This window comes from Carassius gibelio, chromosome A16 (assembly GCF_023724105.1).
Source record: "Carassius gibelio isolate Cgi1373 ecotype wild population from Czech Republic chromosome A16, carGib1.2-hapl.c, whole genome shotgun sequence".
Classification (NCBI taxonomy): Eukaryota; Metazoa; Chordata; class Actinopteri; order Cypriniformes; family Cyprinidae; genus Carassius; species Carassius gibelio.
Genome location: NC_068386.1, coordinates 13,377,541 through 13,398,239, shown reverse-complemented (window position 1 = coordinate 13,398,239; position 20,699 = coordinate 13,377,541). Strand labels below are relative to the sequence as shown.

General features: G+C 38.8%; 2 protein-coding genes across 6 annotated transcripts; both read left to right on the top strand.

Annotated features, from left to right (window-relative positions):
- Positions 1–849: 849 nt before the first annotated feature.
- LOC128031115 (trypsin-2) lies at positions 850–4,241 on the top strand. Its single transcript, XM_052619350.1, has 5 exons — positions 850–1,013; positions 1,243–1,399; positions 3,170–3,429; positions 3,760–3,896; positions 3,979–4,241. The coding sequence occupies exons 1-5, from the start codon at positions 905–907 to the stop codon at positions 4,126–4,128; spliced, it is 813 nt and encodes a 270-aa protein (XP_052475310.1). The 5' UTR covers positions 850–904; the 3' UTR covers positions 4,129–4,241.
- Positions 4,242–6,739: 2,498 nt separating this feature from the next.
- LOC128030685 (uncharacterized) lies at positions 6,740–20,568 on the top strand. Of its 5 annotated transcripts, XM_052618505.1 has the most exons (11): positions 6,740–6,903; positions 9,922–10,584; positions 10,825–11,022; positions 11,171–11,346; positions 11,618–14,831; positions 14,968–15,196; positions 15,847–16,017; positions 16,159–16,248; positions 16,336–16,531; positions 16,615–16,828; positions 18,953–20,568. In XM_052618505.1, the coding sequence occupies exons 5-11, from the start codon at positions 13,518–13,520 to the stop codon at positions 20,192–20,194; spliced, it is 3,456 nt and encodes a 1,151-aa protein (XP_052474465.1). In that variant the 5' UTR covers positions 6,740–6,903; positions 9,922–10,584; positions 10,825–11,022; positions 11,171–11,346; positions 11,618–13,517; the 3' UTR covers positions 20,195–20,568. The 5 variants fall into 5 exon arrangements, with proteins under 5 accessions (XP_052474465.1, XP_052474467.1, XP_052474469.1 ...); XM_052618507.1 differs by having other exon boundaries at positions 9,925–10,584; positions 10,825–11,346; XM_052618509.1 differs by lacking the exon at positions 11,171–11,346.
- Positions 20,569–20,699: the final 131 nt, after the last annotated feature.

Below are 20,699 nucleotides of genomic sequence, written 5' to 3'. Positions count from 1 at the left end.
AAGAAACAGATGGAGATGAATTATTTGACAGATCAGATCTTTACCATCTGTCCTGGTGTTGCTTTGCTGTTAGAGAAAGAAAAGCCAGTGTATGCAAAGATGTGCTGACTGTGGAAAGGTTTGTTCCTACCTTGAGTCTTTCAGAACTAGTACCATTAACACACTGGTGCCAAGCCTTACATGTGCGATGAGCTTCATGCGCTTCACATGCATTATATGAAGCATGCAAGTGGGGAAATGTAATATACAGTATGCTTATAATGAAACTGGCATTTTGACTTGCTCTTTTCTCAATAACTGAATGTTTTAGTTACCAAAGTAAGTCTCGTTGACACACAAGACTATTAGATGACTTCAAAATGCTTTACATATTACATTTTTATTTTTTTGTTTAATGACCAGATTGTCTTTGCTTTTGTTCTTAATTGCTTATCATTCAAATTGTATATTTTAGATACACCATTATCTGAGAGGCCTTGTTTTATTAAGAAATTTAATTTGACACCAACATTTATCTCTGCTTTAAAATAGCTGTTTCTTTCTAACTTCTTGAATCAAGAATCTTGGTTGGTTGAAGATGGTAAATTTTTGTTAAAGAGTATAGTTTATTTTATTACTGTAAAGTTGTTACTTGTTGCTTCTTTGAATTGTCAAGCTGTTATTTGTGTGTTGAATCGATGCATGATCAATACACCATGTGCCAATGATAACTGGCTGCCCTTAAGTTTTTATTTAAGCTTTGTACTCTCCTTCGTGTACACTACCTTGGATTTATCATACTCATGGAAAACAGTGTGATAAGAACTGTTGTCCCAGGTGCTATGTTTCTCTTTGGAGTCATTTTCCATGATCTTATTGGTTGTTGTATAGTTATCAGTGTTAAATCAACCACTTAAAAATATGAATGCTGTTCTTGAACTTTGTAGAAGTTTGCTCTTTAAAGTTGTCTGGATGTGAGCACTCCTCCACTGCAATGAAAAATATTGTTTTTGCTTTGCTGGTTGTGGCTGTGGGTATGTCCCTCTTTCTTATTAATTATTGTGCATTGTTAGTTTCCTACACTGACCTGTAATATTCCTTAGTCTTTAACGTTAATAAGAGACATAGGCTACTACAGATGTTAACCAGATGAAACTGCAAATATTACAAAGAAACACAAGCTCAAATAATCATTCAGTTACATTGTGATTTCCTCTGCTTTATCTTGCTTTCTGTTAACAATTAAACATAATTTTTATGAAGCTTGCAGCGCAGATGATAAAATCATTGGAGGTTATGAATGTCCTGCAAACTCCCAGCCCTGGCAGATTTACCTTACTTATGATAATGGGCAACGATGGTGTGGAGCATCTCTAATTAATGAAAGATGGGCTGTTTCTGCTGCCCACTGCTACGTTTCGTAAGTATATCTTACATTTTTTGTTAAACCTCATCAAACACGTTTTTAATAAGATGTTACTGTACTGTGAATGTGTGCACTCAAATGTATGACTGTCAAATGTAACAGCTGCAGGATTTCTAAATCAAAGGCTGTGAAAAATAAGTTAGACATTACATTCTGTAATAAAGATTAGCACATTAACCAGTCATTTGAGACTCTTTTCCAAAGATGTAATAAAGGTGCATCTTAATTAATTAGAATGTTGTGGAAAAGTTCATTTATTTCAGTAATTCAACTCAAATTGTGAAACTCATGTATTAAATAAATTCAATGCACAAAGACTGAAGTAGTTTAAGTCTTTGATTATTTTAATTGTGATGCTTTTGGCACACATTTAACAAAAACCCACCAATTAATTTTCTCAACAAATTAGAACATGGTGACATGCATCAGCTAATCAACTCAAAACACCTGCAAAGGTTTCCTGAGCCTTCAAAATGGTCTCTCAGTTTGGTTCACTAGGCTACACAATCATGGAGAAGACTGCTGATCTGACAGTTGTCCAGAAGACAATCATTGACACCCTGCACAAGGAGGGTAAGCCACAAACATTCATTGCCAAATAAGCTGGCTGTTCACAGAGTGCTGTATCCAAGCATGTTAACAGAAAGTTGAGAGGAAGGAAAAAGTGTGGAAGAAAAAGATGCACAACCAACTGAAAGAACTGCAGCCTTATGAGGATTGTCAAGCAAAATCGATTCAGGAATTTGAGTGAACTTCACAAGGAATGGACTGAGGCTGGGGTCAAGGCATCAAGAGCTACCACACACGGACGTGTCAAGGAATTTGCTGAACCACAGACAACGTCAGAGGCATCTTACCTGGGCTAAGGAGAAGAAGAACTGGACTGTTGCCTAGTGGTCCAAATTCCTCTTTTCAGATGAGAGCAATTTTTGTATCTCATTTAGAAACAAAGGTCCTAGAATCTGGAGGAAGGGTGGAGAAGCTCATAGCCCAAGTTGCTTGAAGTCCAGTGATAAGTTGTCATCTGCTGGTGTTGGTCCATTGTGTTTAAAAAAAAATCCAAAGTCACTGCATCCATTACCAAGACATTTTGGAGACTTTCATGCTTCCTTCTGCTGACCAGCTTTTTGAAGATGCTGATTTCATTTTCCAGCAGGATTTGGCACCTGCCAAAAGCACCAAAAGTTAGATAAATGAACATGGTGTTGGTGTGCTTGACTGGCCAGCAAACTCACCAGACCTGAACCCCACAGAGAATCTATTGGGTTTTGTCAAGAGAAAAATGAGAAACAAGAGACCAAAAATGCAGATGAGCTGAAGGCCACTGTCAAAGAAACCTGGGCTTCCATACCACCTCAGCAGTGCCACAAACTGTTCACCTTCATGCCACGCCAAATTAAGGCAGTAATTAAACCAAAAAGAGCCCCTACCAAGTATCGAATACATGTACAGTAAGTGAACATACTTTCCAGAAGGCCACCAATTCACTAAAACATTTTTTATTGGACTTCTGAAGTATTCTAACTTGTTGAAATTGGTGGGTTTTTGTTAAATGACAATTAAAAGAACCAAAGACTTTAACTACTTTCAGTCTGTGTGCATTGAATTTAATTTCAATGAGTTTCACAATTTGTTGAATTACTGAAATAAATGAACTTTTCCATGACATTCTAAATTATTGAGATGCACCTGTATGCAGATAGACAATATTGCTTATAAAAGTTGTATTACAGCCCAGTAATGCGGGAGTCTCTTGTCAAATAGAGCTTCTCGTCTGACTGTCCACCTGGGAGAGCACAATGTGTACACTCAAGAAGGCACAGAGCAGCGGGTTGGGGCAGAGAAAGTGATTCCTCACCCGAAATATAACGATTATACGTATGACAATGATTTCATGCTGATCAAGTTGAAAGAGCCTGCCGTCTTCAACCAGTATGTGCAGCCAATCCCTCTGGCAACCAGCTGCTCTTTTGCCGGAGAGCAGTGCTTGGTTTCTGGATGGGGCAATCAGATCACCACTGGAGGTGAGATAATGGAGGCTGAATAATGGAAGTTTTCTTTGTTATAAAACCATTAACAGTCTTCAAAATAGATTTACTGAGCAGCAAGATGTTATTAATCTCCCCCTTATCCTAATATAGCTTACTATTTGAGGTGACCGGCATTTGTATGTATTTCAAATGCAGAGTATGGTTCCATCCAGTTGGGGGATATCAAACATGTTCCTTATTTTTTTACGTCTTTAGATGAAATGATATTGATCACGCGTCTCCTAGCAAAAACAAAACACATTATTGTGTAAGTGTATATACAAGATGTAAAGCTTTAACATTGTTCATATCCTCTTTTTCCAGTTGACTATGCTGATAAACTTCAGTGTTTGGATTTGCCTGTACTGTCAAGGGCACAGTGTGAGAGTGCGTATGGATGGCAGATAACTAATAACATGTTCTGTGCTGGATTCATGGATGGAGGCAAAGACTCATGTCAGGTATGTTATTGACCTTGTCGTCTTCTATATGTGTTATGTATTTTCATACAAAATCATAAAAAATTTCTCCAAACTTTCACAGGGTGATTCTGGTGGTCCTGTAGTGTGTAATGGGGAACTGCGAGGAGTTGTTTCTTGGGGCTATGGCTGTGCTCAAAGAGGCTATCCTGGGGTTTATGCTGAGGTGTGCAGCTACACCGATTGGGTCCAGTCCACCATAGCTAACAATTAACTACTTGTTCAGCTTAGCTGGACCTTTTACAAGGATTACAGGATAACGTTTCTGAAATACCCATAATTAAATTCAGCTTGGAACAAATAAAAGTGTTTCTATCCTTTGTTTTACATGGATATGATATTTTAAAGTTTTTTTTTTACAGTCACTCGGTACATGCAAATTTCAGGCCTTCAAGTCCTGTAGACCACAACTTGTCACTTTTTGCATTAATACAAGACCAGGAACTTCATAAAACCAAGGGTCACATTATTGTTCTTTGTTCACAATCATAGACTTGTGATATCTGTATGAGAAACTGCACCAGAAACTGGGTCACATTATTGTTCTTTGTTCACAATCATAGACTTGTGATATCTGTAACCGGGGTGACGAGACCTGAGACATGCGGATCCATGTGCAAGCTTTTATCGGTCAGAGACATGGTCGTAACAGACATGGGTCAAACACTGGCAAACAGGTATATAGAGGGCAAGACAAAGAATATTCCTAGAGCAAGCATAGGGCTTCGATGAGTGAACAATATCCAGAGGGCTAAGCAAGAGGGGTAATCCAGAATCCAAAGCAAATGTTCAAAACACGAGAAACGGGGCAAGGCAGGAAAAAGACTAAACTATGAAAACTAGAGACTAAGATAAGACTATGAAAAGTATAAACTGAAACAAGACTATGAAAACAAACGCGGAATAGCTTGGTATCGCAGCTATCGCTAGGAGAGGGATGTGTGCAGAACAATACTCGGAAGTGTGTGAAAGTACTCGGAAGTGTGTACTGTGTAGTGAGAGAGTCTATGTTGTGGATGATGACCTCTAGTGGTGATTTAACCGAAGTTCAGTGACCGGATCATGACAATATCAGAAATCTTATTGTTCACTAATAAAGAGATAAGTAAAGGATGATGTACTGTCAGCTGGTCATTATTGCAAAATGAACTGTGATCACGAAGCACAGTTCTAGGTGTTTATTTTGTGATAATGACTGATTTACGTGGCTATTATCCAAATAAAAGCATGGACATGATATATTGTTTTGAGTTGAAATTGTCTATAATAAAAAGTCTGTCCATGTGTTAAACAAACAATTGGCCTGGCAGCCACAATTTGGTTGAGAAACTGCAAGAGGAGAAACCGGACCAGGAGGAGTCTGAGCTTCACATGCATTGAATAAAGCTTCCAAGATAGGAGGTTTGATATATGCTTGTTTTTAGACATCATGTGCTTTAAATGCTATCATATGTGCAATAATCTAAATGTAATTAATTGACAGCAAAGGCTATTGGATGCTTTCAAAAATGCAATAATAGATTGTTCCTTTCTGAGTAAATTTTGGCACTTTTTGTTTGTTTGATCACTTGATTGCCTGATTTGGATCTGGGACCCCTTAGATGTAATGTGGGAGACATTGGGTCTCATTCACTAATTTTTGCTGACAATTTTTTTATTTATACGCACACTTGAACTTCTCATGAGAACTTTCCGCCTAATTCACAACACGTGCGTACGCACATGAGCTTGTTCTTAAACTCGTTCTTCTGTTAGTGAATTTGGAGTCTTCTAAATGAGCGCCCGCGTGCACGAGGTCAGTAATTAGCATAATTCACGCCCAAACCAGCTCCATATAAGGGCTTTCCACAACGAGGCACTTGTACAGAGAAAGACAATTATGGCACCTAAACAAAAGACAAAGAAAAATAACTTTAACGATAATGAACGTGAGGTTTTGCTGTCGGAGGTGGAAGCCAGGAAAAATTTGTTATTTAAAAGTGCATCCACTGGCATAACGGGCACAGGTAAAAAAGAAACATGGGTTATAACACAGGCTTTGAAATAAGGTGGTATTCGCTTGTTAAGTCTGACGTCACATAGCAGCGCTTCCGTGTCCAAACGCTCTTACCAATTTTCCCACCTCCAAGCCTCAGCTCCTGATGACGATGCCACTTTTATCAACGAAGCCATGGCATTATTTCCAGAGTCTTCATCCACACATGTCCAAAGACATTACATTTGCCTTACCGTGCACGTTTAATCCTCAACGAGATGATAAAGACATAAGTTTCAGAGCAGCTGATCGGGGCAGAGAAGGTGATTCCACATCCAGACTATAATAGTCATCTAACAATGATTTCATGCGGATCAAGCTGAAACAACCTGCCATCTTTCATGAGTATGTAAAGCCAATACCTGTGAAGACCAGATGCTCTTCTGCAGGACAGCAGTGCTTGGTTTCTTAATTTATTGATTTAGGGGTTAGGGTTTGGGACAACCGCTTCCAATTTAAAGTACCCAAAAAATAATAATTTAATAAATATTAAGCTTACTGATGTTTTAAATATTATTGTGTGTTTCAATAGAGAATAAAACGATCTTAGTAAACATCTAAGATGTGAATACTTAAATTATTTTTAAATGTGTTTTTTGTTTGTGGGACAGTTTGCACTGTAGAATGACCCACGTGACCTCAGTGTTATGTCCTATATAATGCTCTGATTAAATATTTTGGATAATTATCCACATACATCTACATTTCGCACACTCCTTGAGGTGCGGTGAGATCCCTGAAATTTCTAGTATTTTATTTCAAGGACTACAACTATTTCTGTGAACTACAACTCCTACATATAATCTCAGTTGGTGCATGACGTCACACAGCCTGCATCAGTTAGTGTAGTCATATGGCGATCTCGCATGAAGCCCCTCATATAACGGCAAAACCAATGGTTATCAAGGACATGTTGACTCGAAAATTCGCTGGGAGGATGAAAAAAGAAACTCGGTGAGTTTGGGGCTTATATTAGTTCATTCATTGCTATGGCTGTGCGCACAGGCAAGCGCCATAACCCTCTTGTTGGCGAAAACGTAGAAGGATCATACACTTACACTTCACGACTGAGGGTAAACAGACATAATATTCTTGTAGTCGTGTTTATTTCGGCTTCTCTTTCCTTCGTCGCTCAAATTATTTTAATGAACCTGCGAAGTGGGCTGGGTTTCAAAACATAGTGATTATGTACCTTCATAGACAACAGGTTTATCCCTTCAATAACCACTTGTACTGGTTTCTTTGCATTGTAAACCTTACAAAGACGACTATTAAATAAATTTGTCACATGAATGTTTCAGTGCATAGGTTGCATTTCCACGATTATTTTATCTGTTCTGTACGAAGACCGTTGTAGTTTCATTGAGTTATGAAAGGGCTGGTATAATCCAACAGCACTTTTCACTGTGTGTGTCACTCCATAAAATTGAGACAATATGTGTGTGTTTCAGACAGGCTGTCAGTCTGCGCATTACTGTGCGTTCACACCGCCAGCGTCGAGAGCGTCAAAGTGGCCGGAAGTCATTCATTTTCAATGTGAGCCGGCGTCGAGGAGCGGCGCGGCGCGACTTGGCCGTTGAGAGCGTCGAGGAGAGTTGAAATCAGTAGAGGTGGGCAGATCGATACTAATATCGATAATATCGATACCAACGTTGGTATCGGTATTGATCGATACCAGCGGGAAAATATCGATACTTAAGTTTCAGTTTCTCCCGTTTTGCGACCTGGCCGTGTTTGTCAAAATGCTGCTGCTGTCACAGAGCAGAGCAAGCTCTTAAGAGTGCTGCTCGTGCTCGACACTGCTTTCCGCCCCCTCTCCTGTGCATATGCTCCTGTGTTGTACCGTCACGTGACTCACCACTAGCGCTACCACCAGCAGTCAGGCGCGCGCACCGCTCAGCCGCGCATTTCTAACGGCAGTCAGTCAGAGGCGGAGAGAAAGAGGAGCGTTGTATGGCTGTATTTTCAGGCCGATCTACCCTTTTTGTGTTAGCTGTGAAAGGGATACTAGTTTCTATATTTAAACTCCACCTAGATGTGCACCAGACTTAATTATTTTTATTATTTTATCAATAGCTGATTCTCCAAGAGCAGTGGATATTACAAGGCGCCTATCAGAAATGATTTCAAAGGACCTGCAGCCTCTTTCCATAGTGGAAGATGTCGGCTTCAGGAATTTTGTATAAGGAGAATTTGTTTTACATTGTGAAGTAAAACGTTGTGACTTTAAGAAAAAAATCCTGAAAAGAAGTGCACTAAAGAAGAGAAACATTTTTTTATTAACATGCTACTTGAAAAGAGAATTTGTTTTAACATTTTTTATATTTGTGAAGTAATCATTTTGTAACTTTGTTTATTTCAATAAATCAGAAGTAACCAAAAGTTGTTTCTGAACAAAAGCTTTTGTAGTACTGATTAATAACCCAAAATGCAAATCACAAAAACAAATTAAAAGTCATGAAAATTCATTTAGATTTAGGTTGAAGACGCATCCACCTTAATTATTAAAAAGTATCGGTATTGGTGTCGGTATCGGCGATACTGGCCCTGCATTTACTTGGTATCGGATCGATACCAAATCTAGCGGTATCGCACACCTCTAGAAATCAGGGCAACTTTATGGTAATGATCTATGACGCGGTTGGGCAGCAACCAATCAGAACGTAGAAGTCCACCGCTTGAGAGGATTCCAGAGAACGCAGTCCTGTAAACTTTGGTTCCGACCACATTAGTTCCCAAGCAAAATGGAGGAGAGATTGATCATTGCTGTTGCGGGTTTCCCAATAATCTACGACGTGTCCCTGTTTGCGTACAGGGACATAAATAAAAAAAATGATGCGTGGACCAAGGTGAAATATCGCTGGAACCTGCCGTCGTCCAGCCGCAGCTCCTGCACCAGCCGGTGATATTCTCCAAGCTGCTGACGGGCTTGGAGAATGTCATGCACCCACACCGATCTCCGACGTCTTCTCCGCAGGCAGAGCAATCCCACGCCAAACGCAACAACTTGATCCTCCATCGTGATGTGAATTTAATAAGGCGCACAACACTATTTATAGGCAACATTTTCCCGCTAGAACGTTTGATTTTCAGCGGGAATGCAATTCATTTGCTCAAAATAACACCGATTTGACCAACTGCATTAAAGCTACACTTCAACCAGGAGAGTTTGAAATGTAGGTTGCACACAGATTAATGGTAAAGTTAAATAAAGACCAAGGCTAGTAAATGTCTCCTATAATGTTGAAATAAGACTACCATGAACACAAAAGCCACACCACACAAATGGCTTTTAATTGGTTTATTTCGTTAGCAAACATAACTACAATAAAGGTATTTCCGCCGATCAATTTCTTACTTTTACATTTAAAATATTTAATGAGGTTAACTTATAAGGTTACCCACCTTGTGGTCAGTCATATAAGATCAACAAGCTTGTTTGCTTTGCGGCCCCTTTAAATACAAGATAATCATTCGAACTACGTCAGAGCGTCAGAGCGCTCACGAATCTTTCTACAGCGTTGTTGGCAGCGCGTCCAGAGCGATTTTTGACGCTCTCGACGGCGGCGGTGTGAACGCACAGTTAGTGGTGGGGATTGTTCATTGACTCTTTCTGTTGGTTACTTCGATAGAGGAAACATTTTTTTGAACGAGTCAGTTAATCAAATCGTTCATAAACACTAATTTACTTAAGAAAAAAAACACCTGTACAACTGTATTTTGCTCGGAGATGCAACGTTATTATCAAAGAATCAAAATGCTTTTAATTTATAGTCTCACTTCTTCCATTATGCTTATTATTTATATTTACATGCTAACATGTCTAAAGAATCCATAGTTATACAATTTATACAGTGGTCAATTTTTTTTTTTTTTTTTGATTATTTCAAAACTCTATGGTACATTGGATGTGTATTTTATGTTTTTATTGTGCTCCTCTAAATTAACTTGCACACTTTCTTTCTATTTTAGCAGACTTTTACAGATCTAAATTCTATTTAACACATCAACAGTTGAACAGCATGGAACTTACTAATGACCCACTCTGTGAACCATCTGCTTCTGAAGCAAATCTGCACAATGAGCAGCTTTCACTTTCAGACCGCCTGTCGCCTTCTGAAGCGCCATTAGATAGTATTGTACATGGAATAGAGGTTTCAGAGGGTTCAGAACGAAACCGTGGCCTTGAGTTGAAGCTAGACCTCTATGTCCCGGCACCACCAATAATAGAGCCTGTAACACCTGTAGAGGAAACAGTGGAGCATTGTGCACTTCCTGTAGCAACAGAAGAGGAAAGCCCACAACCTGAAGCCGTTAAAGAAGGATCAGATAAAACTGCCAACTTTGTAGGCTTTCATTGCAAAAATCAGACAAGTCTTGCTGAGTCAAGTTTGAATACTGTGATAGAAGTGCGATGTGAGCAGGCATCCAATGAAACAAGCTCATCAGACTGTACGGCTGAAAGTTGTATGCCCGTAGAGACCATAAACTCAAATGAAACACCAAAAAGTTGTGCCAATATTAAACCATTAACTGGAAGTACAGTAGACAATGCCAACAGAAAGATCATCCCTCCAAAGAAGGACAAATTTAACCCTTTGAAAATTGACATGGCCAAAGTAATACCTCTAACCTGTAAGTTGTTTGAGTCTTAGGTGTGTTTCCCCATAGCCTAGATTAAATATTGTTACAGTCCTCTTATATATTCACAAATGTTGGTATGAAACTGAAATTAATATTATTTTCTTAATGCATATTACTGGTCTTATTTTGAATAAATAAATAAATTTTTAATCAAGTTGTCATAACATGCACTTTCTGTGGTATGACTTACTTTTCTAAAATGCATTGTTTTGTTTTAATACCAACTTCTAGCGTCCCAACTCTCACTGCAGTGCCTAGAATGTCACATCATCTTCAGTGACTCCAAAAGCAAAGAACGGCACCTTAAAATGAGCCACCCTGCAGAATATCAGCAATGCATGCTGGGAGATGCTCTCTTTACTTGCTATGTTTGTGATCAGCATTTCACCACCTCCACAGAGCTCATGGCCCATCAACGCACACACACAGGTAATGAGCGATTCAAGTGCCCTTTTTGTAGTGAGGCCTTCTACAGATCCTGTGAACTAACAAGTCACAAAAAAAAAATTCACTTCAGCAAACATGGATACACCTGTGCAGAGTGTGGCAAGCCTTTCAAAACCTTTACTTTGCTCAGATACCACCAACGGGTACACACAGAGGAAAAGCCTTTTGTTTGCATACACAAACACTGTGGTAGAAAGTTTTCTGCATCCAAGTCTCTTCAACACCACTTAGAAAAACATCAGAAAGAAGATAACCAGGATAACCAGACAAATGCTTCAATCAGTTCAAAGAAAAAGAGGGATAAAGGTAAATGACCAAAACCTTAAAGCATTAAAAAGACTTCATGGGTAACCTTATATCCAATATCTGCTGAAATGCACAATACCAATAACTCAAATTCTAATATCTACTGATAACTAATATGGTTTGAATAAATTGTGCACCCTTATATTATACTGTGCTTTCGTCACTCGCATTAAAAATCTAATATTTAACAGTTCAGTGTCATTGCAGATTGTTAAATGTCAATGTTGCTATGCTGACAATTTGATTTCTTTGTACTTTTCTTTTTCTACAGGAAAAAATGTGAGGAAATTCCCATGTTCACAGTGTGCTGCAGTCTTCAAGACTTCTAAAGCACAACTTCTTCACATCAGAAATAAACACTCTCAAGAGTCACAAAGTAGTGCTGTGATGGTGCCACAACTAAAGCCAACTGGACTTGCTCTGACACAGACCGCAAATGGACAATCACAGACTCTCATCATGGAAACTGTTGGACAAACAACAGAGCGAATGGATAAGCTGGATCCTGTGCAAATAAAAAGGCTAATTGAGAAACTTGGCAATGTACAGAAAGTGAATCAGTTGGTTATATTGCCTTTGCAGCCACACAACTTTGGGTCACCCCATCAACAGCCATTAATGCAACCATTACATGTGAATTTTACTAAATCAACCATTCAGCCAACACAATGTAAGAAATCTGACACAGACTCATCAAAAACAGAGCGAATTAACCTTCAGTTGTCTGCAGAAATTGGAGATTTGCATCAAAAGGAAAATGTTCTATCACAAGAGGGAGCAAATATTTCATCAGAAAACTCAGAGACCCTAGTAACAGCTGTTGAACTGACACAAACAGAGGTCCAAATAGAAATGGATGAAATTCACCTTGAACTTATACCAGTGCAGACTGATACTTCGGTTTTGCTGGATCAAACATCTTTACAGAGTGAAAAACCACAGAATGATTCTGTTAATGAGATGGCACAAATAGCAGAGGAACATTTAGAGATGTCATGTCCTGCACAAATGCTAAATTCAAAAGAATTGTCAGTGGAATCTGAGTCACTGGTGGTAAGTAAACAGTGTAATATAGTCAAATTAAGTGATCCTCAAGAACTTCAAGAAGTCCAAGATCAAAAGGACCGATCTAAATCAGAGAAAGAACCATCCATGCCAGTGGAACCACATTCTCAGCCCAATTCTCTCAACAGTGTGCAGAATGACACCGTAATTGACCTTCAACAAAGCTCTGTGCTTACACAAGACAAGACTAGAGCCAGCTTACAGGATTTCCGTTTTGTTCAGAAGAAACTTCCAACAAAGAAAAAAAAATCTAAGAAACAATTGGCTGACAAAATAGAGACTAAGGAAGCAAGTAAAGTATGTGATGGTCAGCTAGCCTCAACCAAAAAAGTTGATACTTCATCAAAAGTAATTACTAAAAAAAGGCAAATAGCAAAAAGCTTGTTGTCAAATTCGGACCAAGTGAGAAGAAAAAATCCTCTAAACCGAAGGTGGTAATAACCTCAAAAACCAATCAAAACCAGAACCAGAAAATTAGTGATCAAGATCAAATTCCTATATTGTCTCAGCATGTCAATAAACTAGATTTAAACCAAAAAGTGCAAAGAGATAAAAAGGGAAAGGAGATTGAAAGTCCTTCAGAAGCAGCAGTGAAGACAACAGCTCAAATTACTAATTCATTAGACACTGTTTTGGCAGAAACAGAAGCAACAAAACAAGGGAAATCCCAGAAGAGAAAAATAAAGAATCAAAACAGTTTGGACGAGAAGGCAAACTCAGTCCAGAAGGCTCACCAAAATGAAACACTGGTACCTGTACAAAAGAAAAAGAAGCAGGGGAAGAAATCTGAAGACAAATGTCCCAAGAAACCCAAGGATAGGAAGAGCCAAAGTGATAACTTTAAGAAGAATACCCACAAATTACCCAAGCATAAAGTTACAAAGGGAAAATCTAGCCCTGATGTTATAGACCTGGCTCACATAGATAAACAAGCTTTGCTCATATTAAAAGGCCACAAGCAGCCTCAGCTGAAGGTGCACAAGTTGGATGCTACTGAACTCAACAAATCACCCCCAAACAAGCGTGATAAGGTACTGAAAAAAACAAAACAAACAGCAATCAAATCCTTGAATATAGCACACCAAAAGAAAACAAAATCAGGTGAGATGCCCTCTGTTGAGAACAGCCCTGGTTCTGTGTCTACAAAGCCCAAAATTGTACGGAAACGCAAAGCTCCTACAAAGACAGACCAAGAAATTGCCTTGAGCCCCCCGTATTCTCAAATTACCCTTGGGTGCCAGGACTGTGGAAAGACATTCTCAGAAGTGTCTGCTTTACAGGAACACATGGCATCCTGGCACTCAGCTGGAAAGGTGTCCTTCCCAGATGAAACATTTGATGTTGCTAAAAAACGAATCATAAGACCTGGTCCTAATGAAAAATGTATTTCCCCTAATGTCTTTGAAATTCAAGTTGCAACCGATTGGGACATGGAGACTGAGGTGGGGGAGATTGTGGGAGAAAGACTATCATTCCCAGCGTTAAGTCAGTCTCCTTCTTTAACACTTGCTTCTGGTGGTGTTGAAGGAAAGGAACAAGCAGGAGTCAAAGATTTTGAAGGAATTGTTTCTGGACTTAAGCAGCCTCCTGAGCAGAATCCTTTAGAAGCTTGTGAGATTCCTTCCCAGGCTTCAACCCCAGATAATGTGTCAGAAAAAGATCAGAGTAATGGGGTCGAGTCTATCACAGAAACATCTTGCGCTCAACTCAAAGATGCAGCAGAGGAAGAAATTAAAGAAGAACTGCCTTCAGAGGTTAATTTAGTAATGGTTGGTGAAAACCATGTGGAAGACAACACTCAGATAAATAATGTTTCAGGTGACTCTCAAGAGCTTGAAAATGAAGTGCACAATCAAAGTTCTCAGTCTGCAAAAGATGTCAGTGTAGTACTGACTCAAAATTTTCTTACTGAACCAGAGATAAAGCAAGAAGAAGAGGAGGTACTTGTACGCAGAGTTGATGATCATAAAAGAGTGATGGGAGAAAATTCTGCAATAAGAGGTAAGAAAGCAGTTGGAAGAAGCCATAGCAAGAGACCATTTGGAAGAAGAACTAGCATAGAAAACAGAAGTAAAAAGAAAATAGAAGGAAATAAGGAGCCACAAGATTGCAAGGTTCTCTATCATCTGTGTATGCTTGATACTCCGGAGGGAAAGAGCAAACAAAATGACAAGAATGGAGTTAATGCCTCTGAAACTTGTCAACCATTGTCTTCTGAGGAGGGTCCTGAGGAACAGGTTGTTTTTGAGTTGGATTCTGTTACCACAAGTGTAATGGATATTGTAAACTCTGGAGACAGTTCATTTGAAGAATCTAGAGAGCTGGTTCGAGACGGAAGTTCACCTGGAATCATACTGGAAAAATTCTTTACTGCTCGAGAGAGAAATATGGAAAATCCAATCACCCAAAATCAGATTAGGGTGAGTGTTTTGCATGTTTTATTAGACTCTTCAGATGTTGTCCTTTAACATTTGAGTATTGACTTTTAAACCCTTTTAGAAAGTATTAAGTATTTATTGTGTCAAGTAATGTATTATATATCATATTTACCTAAAGGTCTCATTAAAGACCAACTCCTCATTGGATACCAGTAAAGTGACTTCGCCTAACACATCAGCTGATGTTAAAGTAGAAGAACGTTCTACAAATTTGGCTCAAAACAGTCTGATTTCTTCTGAGAGTGGTGCAATGCAAGGAGTACAAATGTTTTTTGTCAAAGCGGAAGACCACTTAATGACAAATGAGACGTTTCAGCCCGTGGATCATCATCGCTTTACATGTCAAGGTCAGTTTAAACAAAATTATTTAACTGAATACATGTTAGTTTTTGTTCTAATACAGCTCTGTTCTGTTCTAATACAACTGTTGCCCCTTTGTCTGCAAAATCTTGGCTATTTAAACCTTTAATAATTTAAAATGCTTTTTATTAACTTTGATTCATTTATTTATGTCTATTTAGTTGTGTTAATTCACCAGAATCAAGAAAGTTCATTTTACAGAATGTTTTCTAGTGTACCCTTTCTGCAAAATCTGTCATTAAAACTTTTTTGTTATATTTTATATTGTAACGACGTACAAACTCTATAATCATCGGGAAGGAGGAGGCGGGAACCGGCGGACAATCAAATAAGATTTAATAATCAAAATAAACACAAAACAGCAAAACACAACTAAAGCCCAGGCCTGGTCATCATTCGTCCTTCACTGTCGTCGCTCTGGTTTTATATCACTCCATCTCCCCCATGGGACTCGAGACTGGTGGGTCGAGCAGGTGTCGCTCATTTCCAATCACTCCACCGGCCTCGCTCCTGTTCCCACATCTCTTGGCCCCGCCCCACTCGTCACATATATATTTATGTACTTTTTTTTCCCCCCAAATTTGTGGAAAAACTCAGTTTGTGTGTTTTTTTTTCTTATGTTTTATTCCACTTTTAGATAAGACCACTTATAGGAACAGAGATGGCACCTCTTCGGACTCTCATGTAGTACCCCTGCAGTCCTGCAGCAAGCAATGCACATTTTATCCTGTTAAGGAGGAAGAGAGGGAACATTTAGTTGAGCCTCCTCAAGTGGATCAGACATTCTTGAATTTGGGGGAACTTGCAGGTGAGAGACTATGCTGGATTTTATAAGATATATAAGAAAAAATCATATTTATGAGTTACTTGTCATACTGAATACATGAGTGTTTTTGTACGTCATCTTTAATCTGTCCCACCTTTAACTTCTCAACTATAACACCTGTAGGGACTTCATCTGGAATTGAAGAATGTGAGGAAGTCAGGGTAGGTTCGGTACAAATGGACATGCAAAATCTATATACAGCATCTGAAGAGGGTAAATAAAATAATAGGTAGTGTAATGCTTTAAGGTGTAGTCTGTCCCATGAGCTTAATTTAAGAGTGTGCCCTGTTGTATTTGTAGGTGATGTTAGTGCTGAACGGCAAAGAATTCAAGGCTTTTTAGAATTCCTTTCAGAGAATTCAGACATGGATGATGCCGATAATGTCCACTCTGAACCAGAAGCTGAAACCATTGTGATGTCCTGTTACCATGGTATACAGAGTAAAGGTACAGTACATCAAAGTGGTGTAGAGAGATGTGGTCCAAGTGGCAGAACGTGAGTTTTGTTGGCATAACATAAAATTCTAGGTGTGCCAAATTACTGTCACTCAGCAGTCTTTAACAGCCATTTTTTCTCAGTTTCAGAAACATGGGTGTCTCTCCAACAAGGCACACAGAACCAGAGAGGCAGCTCAACTGGAAGCCCATTAACTACTTTAATCAGTATTTTAGTTTGGACACATGGAATGAAATTGCTGTTTACACAAGGGAAACATCAAAACTGCCAAACCTCATTACAGAAAAAGAGGTTGCACAGTATGTGGGAATCCACATAGCAATGGGAACTCTGAAGGTTAGTACATGACCACATTTGAAAAGTGAGTAACTCACAAAAGATGGTGACAAACTTTGTCCTTGACATTTCAGTAATGGAAAAAGATTTTGCATAATCTATGCATAAATTCTATGGCGGTTTCTTAATATGAATTTGTTTGACTTTTTTTTTTTTTTTTTTTTTGCATGTTTTAACTACTATTATGTGGATTTGTCTAGTGCCCTAAAAACACTTGCACCATTATTATGTTTATTTATGTTTAGTTATTTATTGCTCATTTTGTTTTCTTGGGTTAAACATCAGTGCAAGGTTTAAAAAGTGTGCAAAAATTATAGAATAATACATATGAAGTTGTGTTGAAAAAAAGTTACATTCAAAATGTAATTTACAGTATTGTTCAAAATAATAGCAGTACAATGTGACTAACCAGAATAATCAAGGTTTTTAGTATAGTTTTTATTGCTACGTGGCAAACAAGTTACCAGTAGGTTCAGTAGATTGTCAGAAAACAAACAAGACCCAGCATTCATGATATGCACGCTCTTAAGGCTGTGCAATTGGGCAATTAGTTGAAAGGGGTGTGTTCAAAAAAATAGCAGTGTCTACCTTTGACTGTACAAACTCAAAACTATTTTGTACAAACATTTTTTTTTTTCTGGGATTTAGCAATCCTGTGAATCACTAAACTAATATTTAGTTGTATGACCACAGTTTTTTAAAACTGCTTGACATCTGTGTGGCATGGAGTCAACCAACTTGTGGCACCTCTCAGCTGTTATTCCACTCCATGATTCTTTAACAACATTCCACAATTCATTCACATTTCTTGGTTTTGCTTCAGAAACAGCATTTTTGATATCACCCCACAAGTTCTAAATTGGATTAAGGTCTGGAGATTGGGCTGGCCACTCCATAACATTAATTTTGTTGGTTTGGAACCAAGACTTTGCCCGTTTACTAGTGTGTTTTGGGTCATTGTCTTGTTGAAACAACCATTTCAAGGGCATGTCCTCTTCAGCATAGGGCAACATGACCTCTTCAAGTATTTTAACATATGCAAACTGATCCATGATCCCTGGTATGCGATAAATAGGCCCAACACCATAGTAGGAGAATCATGCCCATATCATGATGCTTGCACCTCCATGCTTCACTGTCTTCACTGTGTACTGTGGCTTGAATTCAGAGTTTGGGGGTCGTCTCACAAACTGCCTGTGGCCCTTGGACCCAAAAAGAACAATTTTACTCTCATCAGTCCACAAAATGTTCCTCCATTTCTCTTTAGGCCAGTTGATGTGTTCTTTGGCAAATTGTAACCTCTTCTGCACATGCCTTTTTTTTAACAAAGGGACTTTGCGGGGGATTCTTGAAAATAGATTAGCTTCACACAGACGTCTTCTAACTGTCACAGTACTTACAGGTAACTCCAGACTGTCTTTGATCATCCTGGAGGTGATCATTGGCTGAGCCTTTGCCATTCTGGTTATTCTTCTATCCATTTTGATGGTTGTCTTCCGTTTTCTTCCACGTCTCTCTGGTTTTGCTCTCCATTTTAAGGCATTGGAGATCATTTTGGCTGAACAGCCTATCATTTTTTGCACCTCTTTATAGGTTTTCCCCTCTCTAATCAACTTTTTAATCAAAGTACGCTGTTCTTCTGAACAATGTCTTGAACGACCCATTTTCCTCGGCTTTCAAATGCATGTTCAACAAGTGTTGGCTTCATCCTTAAATAGGGGCCACCTGATTCACACCTGTTTCTTCACAAAATTGATGACCTCAGTGATTGAATGCCACACTGCTATTTTTTTGAACACACCCCTTTCAACTAATTCAACTAATTGCCCAATTGCACAGCCTTAAGAGCGTGCATATCATGAATGCTGGGTCTCATTTGTTTTCTGAGAATCTACTGAACCTACTGGTAACTTGTTTGCCACATAGCAATAAAAAAATATACGAAAAACCTTGATTATTCTGGTTAGTCACATTGTACTGCTATTATTTTGAACAATACTGTATGTCATATTTAAAATATATAATGTATTGATTTTAGTCTAATCAGTTGAATGTTTTAAGAATATATTTTCTCCATCTTATTGGTTTCTCTCTTTGTCTTTGTTTTTTTTTTTAACTACAAAGTTTCCAAGCACAAAGCTCTACTGGGAAGATTGCACACGAGTACCTCTAATATCCGATGCCATGTCGGCTTCAAAATTCTGTGAGCTTGCTCGTAAATTGAAGCTGGCCAGTTCTGGCGGAGCTTCAGTCGAAACGAGTAGTGATCAGGAGTCTGACGAAAGGAATAGAGACCAGCTAGAACAGAGTAATGAAGCTCACAGTAATGAGGAGGCACATAATTGCACAAACTTAAAGACCGATCCTTTGTGGAAAGTAATGCCACTGATAAGAAGTGTTCAAGATGGTTGTCAGGCACTGAAGCGACATGGAAACTATGGAGTCGACCAGTACCCCCTTCCCTTTCAAAGACACCCAACCCATTCATTACTTCACACGGTTGTCATAAATGGTGAAGGATTGGTTGTGGACTTCATCTTGAGTGTAGATGACTCCAATAGAGAAGATGTAGTTGAGAAAATGGTCTCTATAGGTAAGGAGAGAAATGAAGGGATGGTGTTTCTTTGCAAACCAGAGCTTTCTACACCTTCTATGCTAGAGCATCTTCTAGCTGCTGGGGTGCAAAGCGCTGGCAAGGTTGGTGGGGCAAGAGGGCAAATAGGAGATGAGTTTGTGAGCTCGGATGGAAAACTCAAGCTTTTCAGGTGTCATCATGGCTTTATACTTTCAGCAGTCGTAAAAGAAAAATGTCATTCAACATCTCTTGTCAGTGGCTTTGAGCGAGCAATAAAGTTTGCAAATCTGAACCGTGACTTGAGAAGTCTTTATCGCACACCCTGCACAAACTCGGCAGTCAGTGCTTGGCCGCAGTCTGTTCTCTGGGACTTGATCGATCTGGTTTTAGTAAATGCATGGATACAGTACAAGCAAGATTACAGTCATATTACAGATCTGTTATCACTAATGGCATTTCGTTTGGAGGTGGCCAAAGCATTAATTCTCTCCAGTGGTGTTGACGCACAAGACTCATCAACTCCCTGCCCTCCTGCTCTAAAACTACATGGCCCATATACAAACTCAAGACCTTCCCAGGTTTTTGAGACCCCTTTGCCTGATGAACATACACGGTTTGATGGCTTTGGGCACTGGCCAGAGCAGCTGGCAGAGGGCGAGGAGGCCAGGAGGTGTCGATTCGGGGGCTGTGAGAGGACATCACGTGTGCGGTGTCTTAAATGCTGTGTGTTCCTGTGCATTTCTCGAAACCACAACTGCTTCCTGAAGTTTCACAGTGAGGGGTCTTCATGAGGCATACAGACTGTGCCCATTTTAACTTAAACTTTTACTCATTTGCTTAAATAAGATTGTTAATTAAGTTATTGCTCATCATGACTAAAAACTAATCCTGAACCATCCATGTCTATTCTTGTCCAGGCTTTGTAGATTTTATTCTTGTCAAATAAGCCCATTTCGATGTATAAGGAATGTTATATTGTGATTGTTATTTTTTATTTTTATGTTCCTACTAAAAAAAATATTATATTTCAAGACTAGCCAAAAAATTGAATGTGTTTCTTCATTGTTTGGTTTCATTTTAGAATGTGATGTTTTTATTGATTCCTGCTTGTTGTGCTTTGTAAAGGCATCAATTTATTTGTATAAAATAAAAGCTTTTACATTAATAGTATTTTGCTTAGTGTTTATGATAAACACTTTTATGCATTTATATCTAACTAGTTCAGTTATAGTGTAGTTATTCTCTTTGGATATGCAATTATTTTAATTATTTTATATAAGGGCCACGCAATTAACA

Excerpts from the sequence above, each read along its gene's own strand:
- LOC128031115 (XM_052619350.1), top strand. The coding sequence starts at position 905 with ATGCTGTTCTTGAACTTTGTAGAAGTTTGCTCTTTAAAGTTGTCTGGA. Across the intron at positions 1,014-1,242 it reads TTTGCTGGTTGTGGCTGTGG|CTTGCAGCGCAGATGATAAA; the intron begins GTATGTCCCTCT and ends ATTTTTATGAAG. Across the intron at positions 3,897-3,978 it reads GAGGCAAAGACTCATGTCAG|GGTGATTCTGGTGGTCCTGT; the intron begins GTATGTTATTGA and ends AAACTTTCACAG.
- LOC128030685 (XM_052618506.1), top strand. The coding sequence starts at position 13,518 with ATGCCCTCTGTTGAGAACAGCCCTGGTTCTGTGTCTACAAAGCCCAAA. Across the intron at positions 15,197-15,846 it reads TCATCGCTTTACATGTCAAG|ATAAGACCACTTATAGGAAC; the intron begins GTCAGTTTAAAC and ends TTCCACTTTTAG. Across the intron at positions 16,532-16,614 it reads TGTGGTCCAAGTGGCAGAAC|TTTCAGAAACATGGGTGTCT; the intron begins GTGAGTTTTGTT and ends ATTTTTTCTCAG.